We start from the raw sequence: 8,118 nt of genomic DNA, 5'->3' as shown, positions 1-8,118 counted from the left end.
TGGGATTGAGATGACGCGTCTCGACCCATCTAGCTCCGGGTGCTGGTCAGTCCCGTTAGAATTCAGTAGGAACTGCCGATAGCCCGCGATCGCGGGACTCAGTCACCGCCGCCTGATGTCGAGATATCAGCCAGCGACCGGCCGTAATTTGAAAACCAGTCTTATTACGCCGCGGCGGGGGCGCCACGGTTAGCTGCAGACCGGGTGAGGCGGCCGACCCGAGGAACCGTTCACTTCCCGTCAGCCAGTGACCACTCCCGCGAACGTATCCACGTTCCCCAGGCCGTAGCGACTCGAACTCAAGTTCTGAATTATCATTTCTCCCAATCCGACGTTCTACCCATTGAGCTACCAGCTAGCTATCCAGTGGCCGGGGTGTCGGTTCATGGAATCAATGAATGGCTCGTCTAACAGTAGTCATCTCTCGACGTTCGTGCAATCTCATTCCGTCGTGCATCAATTTTTCTGTGTCACAATTCACAAACACAGTCTCCTCCAAAGTCAATGTATGTTGCTATGTACAAACATGTAATTTACAAAACCGGCGCGTTTGCCGGCACCGTTCGGCAGGATATGGTTCTCGAGGGAGGGGACACTGGGCCGGGCCGGTCCCACCCCCAGCGGAGGATGCGCACCGACCGCGGCCACCACAACGGGCGGCCGCCGACAGTGCCATCTGCCGCCGCCGGCCGCAAACTCATCAAACACTGAGGACGCTTCGAGAACATAAAATACACAATGGGATGACGGGTCGTCGCGGTGGCGCCACTTTCGCCGCTTGTTCGAACACTGTCCCGCGCGCACACACACATACACACACCGTTAATCTCTCGTTGCTATGAGGGGACTCGCGGTGGCGCGCCGACGGCCTACATTGCGCGAATGTGCACGCTGCGTTGTGCGCCTGCCAGGCCGTATCACATATCAACATATGGCTGAGAGTCTCACCAGGAATGTGGCTCCAGGCTCACAGAAAAACAGCGACAGATAATAAAAAATCGACAACAGAAGTACTGTGCATCTGCTAGCAAAGTTCTGCATCAAACAAATACATTATTGTCATTAACGCTAAAGAGCGCCAGATCTGATCAAATGCTATAAAAGGAATTGCACGTTTCTGCAGTGTCGAAGGTATAAATCGAATAAAGCAGCGGCATGCAACGGAGGCCGAACACCGTCCGCTTTAAATAAAATACCGAGTAGCGTTCGCAGCGCCGCTCGATCCTCTCCGGCTGCCTGCGGGCCGCAGTTTCCCGCGTCCTGCTGTGCTGAGTCTGTTCCGTCGGGAGTCGGGACGGCCCCCACCCGCCTCTATTGCTGGTGGGCCGGCCGCTCGCGCTCCTGATATGTGGGACCGCTGTCCCGGCTGCGGCGGCGGCGCCACATATGTACACACCGCGTCACCGACGCCTCTCGCGCGCCGACACTGTCTCCGCGCGGCACTTTTGTCACCGGCGCGGCGCGATCGTCCCACTGTGCGCGGCTGGTGTCCGGCGGTGAGCGGACCTCCCTGGCTGGCCGACCGGGGCCTCTAGGTGGCGCCCTAGGCCACGTAATGGTCGAACGAGTTGAGGTACTCGAGCGCCGCGCGGTACACAAACTGGTACTGGTCCTGCGAGAGGGCACAGGCGGGTCAGAGGGTGCCGTCAAAAGAAAAGACAACGGGCAAGCCACACACTATTTAATCACGATAAAAGTATGTACAATGAAGAGGTAAATTAGTGCACAAGCAGCTTGTTATGAAAACCATGCAAAAATGAGTAAACAAAGGCTACATGCCAACAGCTATCACATGAGCAACACGCAGCTCCACGTCTCATGCTCCACTCCAGTTAACTAAATTACTAGTCGCGAATCGGCGCCCTTCGTATACCACGGGTACCAGCCGGGGCTGGGGCCCTGTCGTCGTACTCCCTCACGACTCAGTCGGCGGTTTCTCTCGCTCTTACCCCACCGCACCAGTAAAGTAACCCCGACCACCACCAGCTGTCGTCCCTCGGACCGGTCACCGGCCACCGCCCTCCACCAGAGGCTGCGGGTGCCCTCCATGCTAAGGCGTGTGGTGAGAGGAGAGAGGCCCGTCCCCACCCCTCCCGACCCGCGGGTGGCGTACCTACGCTCTCACTCGAGCCCAGCCGCTACTCCTCGATGATGAAATCAAACGACTGCAAGAATTTAATGGCCGCCTCATAGCAGATCTGGTACTCTTCCTGAGGGCAGAGTGGAGAGAGCGCGCGGCGCAGCGCCGACGTGACAGCCGCCGTCCCCGAGAGAGAGAGGGTGGGAGCGGAGAGAGCGCCGCGGCAGAGCCGGGGACAGTCGCAGATAGAGGGAGGAGACAACGTTACTAGGAGCGATCACTGGCGTTTTTATCATAGCTGACTTATCCTAAATCAGGAACGGCGATGCTCAAGCCAGCATATCACAGCTTAGCTTGATTTTTTTTTTTAGCAAATATGTGAACAATCCGAAACGCTCTCGCTGCGAATCGATACCGTCAAACAATTATTGAGGCTAGGTTTCCGCATAGGAGAACTGCTATGATAAGTATGTGCCAGTATCTTGTAGCTGTTTGTAGACAGAATAAGTGGCTGACTGGCTGATTGATTGGCGAGTGAGTGCATGACTATGTATATGTTTTCCTCAACTGCCCCCAGCTCTGCCGCCACAGCCAGGGAGAGAGAGGGGGCGGGGTGGGGTAGGCGCACAACACAACACACAAACCAAGTCAGGGAGAGCGGGCAGGGAGGGAGAGGGAGGGAGGGAGCCGCGAACACCGAGCCGACCGGCAGAGCGTCAAACAAAAGGTCACACGCGTGCACTAAAAACGAGTCAAACAAAAACACTCGACCGAAGCAGCGTGGCACCCGAAACACGGTGTGCCTTCAGACATCTACTAAAAATCTGTCATACAGGGGTGCACTTCTACATAAAACATTCTCCAATCAAGGCAGCATGGCAGCACAGGTTCGACAAGTTTAGCAATCAACTTAGCACAGGGAGCTTAAGTTTGGCATATGTAACCGGCTTAGGTAATAAAATTAAAAAATAACGTTCCTTGGAGATGTCTGATTCGATAGTCGATACTGATAGCTGGATGCCAACTATGCAAGTTCCCATGCATGACCTTGAACACCGAGCAACGGTGAACGTCTGTCAAAAAGCTCCTTAACTGTACCTGACCACAATCCGGAAACCAGACGTAAAAACGTCTGAGAAACCTCAGCTGACTTTAACCTTATCTCTCTAAGTCTCTGCCCGTCTCCGCCGCCGGTCCTGCCGGGCGGGTTAGTTCTGCCGGCGGCCGCCAGGGGCGCTGCGCACTGACCTCGGTCTGCACCATGGCTGGTCGCTGTGTGCGCAGTATCCGCACGGTGTTGAACATGTCCACCACGCCCTCGAACTGCATCCGCTCCAGGGCAATACTGAGCGCGATGAACGCGCCCGTCCGACCCACGCCGGCGCTGTGGGGACACACAGACAGATGGGTCAGGTCGGGGCAGACACAGATTGGGCGGGGTTAGATACGGGACATACTATGACGAAACGGTAGTTTAATGCAACTGCAAGACAGCTGGATGCCGAACAAATGGCTAAATTTTCCATCGGATACCAACATAGCGCCATACATCAAAAGAAATGTCCGGGATAGACCTTTCCCTCTGTTGCCGGCGGCTCGCTGCGTGTGAGAGAACGTGGACTGTATGTTTAAACGTCAGCTAAAGAAGGTACAAAATACACGTGTGTCGGTTGTCCTTGTTATACCCCTTTACGGAAAGAATAGATACAAAATAGGTCTGTATTGCCTTTGACCTCGGGCATTCAAAAGTGCAATCAGCCCAATTGCGGGCAAACAAATATGCGGGCAAAACGAACGAGCAATAATAAAATGAGCGGTAAAATAACGACAGATGCTTAAAAACCTGGAGCGATATCCCAAGTTTTAAAAGCAGAGGATAGCAGCCTTCATGGTACAAAATACCAATTCAGCCGTAACCTATCAAGTGGGTAGCGGTCGGGGATCGGCGGGAGGTGGTGTCTGAGTCAGTACTGGAAACTAACTGACGCACCGTCCGGCGGGAGACCCTGACCTCGGCTCGGCCTATCACGTGACAGCACACTCGTTTCACGTACGCGGGCACCCGCATCCGTGGCCGCGCGGAGCGGCCGCGCGAGCCGCGCTCAAATACAAGTGCACCCCACCACAGCGCCGAGCGAAGCCGCAATCGCCGGACGGAGAGCGTCACATAACCGCAACACCCTCCCTCCACACCTTCATCTGGAAGGGACGACACGACGTATCCTGCTATCACGTGACTTCCACAGCTTGCCCACTCCCACATAGGTCCCCATAACCCACTAACCACGTGACTGACCTGCAGTGGACGGTGATTGGTCCGTCCAGGCCGAACTGCGACTTTGTCTTGTGCACGTGACCGACAAAGTCGACGAAACTCTCGCCCGACGCCGGTACGCCCTGCAGAGCCGGGTCAGGGTGCGGGTCAACAGACGGTCCATTGTTACACTTCGACAGCTTCTTGATATATGACCTCCGACCATTGGGTTGGGACCGAAACTAGGAGTTGGCGGAATATAATTTACAGCGGTTACTAAGGAGCAGAGTATACATTAGAAACCTGTCCGAGCCAGTCAGTGTACTGGAACTGTCCATATATGAATATGTTAACTGTGTACTGAAACTGCCGCTGTATAGTGTATATCTCTCACCTGTTCGGGCCAGTCGGTGTACTGGAACTGCCGCTGTATAGTGTATATCTCTCACCTGTTCGGGCCAGTCGGTGTACTGGAACTGCCGCTGTATAGTGTATATCTCTCACCTGTTCGGGCCAGTCGGTGTACTGGAACTGCCGCTGTATAGTGTATATCTCTCACCTGTTCGGGCCAGTCGGTGTACTGGAACTGCCGCTGTATAGTGTATCTCTCTCACCTGTTCGGGCCAGTCAGTGTACTGGAACTGCCGCTGTATAGTGTATCTCTCTCACCTGTTCGGGCCAGTCGGTGTACTGGAACTGCCGCTGTATAGTGTATCTCTCTCACCTGTTCGGGCCAGTCGGTGTACTGGAACTGCCGCCGTATAGTGTATATCTCTCACCTGTTCGGGCCAGTCAGTGTACTGGAACTGCCGCTGTATAGTGTATATCTCTCACCTGTTCGGGCCAGTCGGTGTACTGGAACTGCCGCTGTATAGTGTATATCTCTCACCTGTTCGGGCCAGTCGGTGTACTGGAACTGCCGCTGTATATTGTACATATATCTCTCACCTGTCCGAGCCAGTCAGTGTACTGGAACTGTTTCTCACCTGTTCGGGCCAGTCGGTGTACTGGAACTGCCGCACCGTGCGCGGAGTGCCGTCCCGCGCGTCCGTCACATTAAACTCCCTCATGGTGCAGTTGCTCATGTTGAAGTCGCTGATGGGCTCCACCACGCAGTACTGGTACCTGTGAACACGAAACGTAAGCAGACGAAAGAATGCAATACATTATTTGCAAAGACTAGGGCATAGCGTAGCGAATATTTTCGGTTCTCCAAGCCTTTCGTGAACTAACTGCACCACATGCCAACTTCCATCACAGGAATACAAATCTCACCCTAAAGTCCAAGAATCAATACTCAATCGCACCAGCCAAAAACTGAGGTACTCAACCCATCATAGGCCCCACCACCCAGCGTCCCTCTCCAACAGATAGGAGACGTGATATCTCACCTAGCCGACTTGTCGCTGGGCCAGTACTGGTGGCACTTGTCGCGGCCCATCTCCTTCAACTTGGTCAGCATCACGATGATGGTCGAGTTGTGCTCCCACAGCATGCGCCAGAAGTCGTCGGTCGTCTCGGCCAGCGGACCCTGGGTCGCTGCGGGGTGCACAGACGGACGGGCGGTTAATCGACGGCAGTCTCCAGCAGCTTATCACGGCGAAGAAGATGAACAGAGTGATTGCAAACACTGCGAGAGCGACAGCACGCAAACACAGTCGTAATATGACAAGAAAAACGAATAGTCGGTAAAGCCACTGCGTGGCTAATGAGTGTCACCCAATACTAATCAATGCTCTCGGTCACCATGGTTAAGTCAATTCATCACCAAAGAAACTAGTCGGCACACTTCTCTCATTCTACCCTTCCATTCCGGGTCATTTTCTCCACTCAGTTCTCATTACATTCCCCTGTCTCACCATACCCCCTCTTCACCCCCGATGCCCTCCTCACCAATGTAGGCATTCCGGGTGCGGTAGCCGTCGATGAAGTTGGCGTTGATGTAGTCGCTGCACTCCTGGCCACGCAGCGGCTGCAGGCATACCCGGGTCGACTCGAACGGCAGGATGTTGACGAAGCGGTTCTTGAACTTGTTGGCCGGCAGGTTGGCCGACACGAAGCGGAACGGCTGCGCCTTGATGTTGGCCAGCTTCTGCGGTTTCGGATGGAAACAAACGTCAGAAGTGGCTCCGAATGTAGGAAGAATTCGACATATAAAATGATCGACAAAGAAGAAGAGCTAGAACATTACGCACGGTCATGAGCCGGAACACTAAAACCATACTTCTTCCCTCCGTGACTTCTTCAAGAACCGAATCACAACCTCTCCTCGCAATCCCTGTGGCCTTAGCAATGAGCCTAGCAATCACCCCAATCCTCTCGTACCTTGAACTCGAGCCCCCGGACCGTCGTACTGACCTTGAACTCGAGCTCCATGCCGGTGATGTTGTCCCCCGGCCCGGTGGGCTGCAGCAACTGCGATATGTACGACTGCAGGTTCTTCGCCGCCACCTCCGTGTTTCCGGCCACCACCGACTCCAGCAGCGCGTCGTGGATGAAAATGTACTGAAGGACAGAGATGTGGGTCGATTAGCAGTTGATCAGACACAGAAACAACGGTTCCCCAATCACCGCCTGTGTCGTTTTGACTTGAAAGGTCACAAGACGAAACATTATGTTGTTTGCATAAAATTATTCCTAACTTCGTATTCAACACTTCCTCCACACATAATTAGCTAGTAACATTGACGTCTGCCTGATATAGCCTGTTATGCTACCTGATCGGTGTTTTAGATAAATGCCGACTAATGGCGTCATTTTGTTTCCATTTCCTTTCCCACCATCATGCTCAGCCCTAATCGCCCCTCCCCGTCCATCCTCCTCACCTGATCCTCGGTCTGGACCATGTAGTTTCTCTGGGCGCGCAGACAGGTCACGTGGCCGTACACGTCCACAGTGGCCTCACAGCGGATCCGCTCCAGCATACTATCGATGGCGATGAAGCAGCCGGTGCGGCCCACGCCGGCCGAGCAGTGGGTGACCATCGGACCGGCGTCGGACGGGTTGAGCGCCTTGACGCGCCGCAGGAACATGAGGAAGGGCGTGGGGTGGTCGGGCACGCCGTGGTCCGGCCAGGCCGTGAACTGGAACTGACGCACCTCGCGACGCTCCACAGAGTCCGACTGCCGGGAGAGGGGAGGCGTCAAATTAATCCACATTGCACTGGTGGTTCAACAGTCAACAGTCCACATCTGTCATCTACCAAGTCCACATCCACTATCAACATTTCGTTGTTTTACATAGTCGTTGCCCCATTCCGTACCCAACCTTCATAATGAAAGGTGTTCCCTACTTCCCCCCCCCCCCTCTCAGACGAAACCTCTGTAACTCGAAAGCAAGCAATGGCTCCCTTCCAACAATAAGTTCCCTCTGTAACAGCTAGAAAATATCTTCTCTCTGCCCTCTCCCTCCCTCCTCTCCCCCGTAGGTGTCTTCTGCAGCCAAAAGGTATCCCCCGTCATCCCCTCCTCTCTCCCATCTCGTACGTACCCTCTGCAGCTGGAAGGTGCGCACCACGTAGCTGGCCACCTCCTGAGTCTCCGTGTGGGTGACGATGATCGGTCCGTAGGTCTGGGTGCCCTTGGACGGCCAGTACTGGTCGCACTTGATGCGCGCCCGCTCCTCCAGACGGGTCATCATCACGATGGTGTAGCTGCGCTGCTCCCACACCATGCGCCAGAAGTCGGCGAACGTCTCCGGTAGCGGGCCCTGACGGACGCGCAGAGACGGGGCGATCCGGTAACTCGATACGGAAGGCGAGATAGCTTCCAAGCAGAGTACCACT

General features: G+C 54.8%; 1 protein-coding gene across 4 annotated transcripts in view; it reads right to left on the bottom strand.

Annotated features, from left to right (window-relative positions):
* Positions 1 to 491: 491 nt before the first annotated feature.
* LOC122378447 (tyrosine-protein phosphatase Lar-like) overlaps positions 492 to 8,118 on the bottom strand; it is a 169,715-nt gene continuing 162,088 nt past the window's right edge. For 2 of the 4 annotated variants that reach the window (XM_043359524.1, XM_043359526.1), the window contains 10 exons: positions 7,824 to 8,042; positions 7,160 to 7,456; positions 6,693 to 6,839; positions 6,228 to 6,426; positions 5,726 to 5,873; positions 5,321 to 5,459; positions 4,377 to 4,477; positions 3,329 to 3,464; positions 2,114 to 2,210; positions 492 to 1,612 (listed from right to left, as the gene is read on the bottom strand). In XM_043359524.1, coding sequence (XP_043215459.1) covers positions 2,139 to 2,210; positions 3,329 to 3,464; positions 4,377 to 4,477; positions 5,321 to 5,459; positions 5,726 to 5,873; positions 6,228 to 6,426; positions 6,693 to 6,839; positions 7,160 to 7,456; positions 7,824 to 8,042 — 1,458 coding nt within the window. In that variant the 3' untranslated portion in view covers positions 492 to 1,612; positions 2,114 to 2,138. The remainder of the gene's footprint in view (positions 1,613 to 2,113; positions 2,211 to 3,328; positions 3,465 to 4,376; positions 4,478 to 5,320; positions 5,460 to 5,725; positions 5,874 to 6,227; positions 6,427 to 6,692; positions 6,840 to 7,159; positions 7,457 to 7,823; positions 8,043 to 8,118) is intronic. The other 2 variants (XM_043359525.1, XM_043359527.1) reach the window with 1 other exon arrangement.

Source organism: Amphibalanus amphitrite, unplaced genomic scaffold, assembly GCF_019059575.1.
Source record: "Amphibalanus amphitrite isolate SeventyFive unplaced genomic scaffold, NRLGWU_Aamphi_draft 000059F_arrow, whole genome shotgun sequence".
Classification (NCBI taxonomy): Eukaryota; Metazoa; Arthropoda; class Thecostraca; order Balanomorpha; family Balanidae; genus Amphibalanus; species Amphibalanus amphitrite.
The sequence above is the reverse complement of the archived record's forward strand: the minus strand, read 5'-3'. Positions and strand labels throughout refer to the sequence as shown.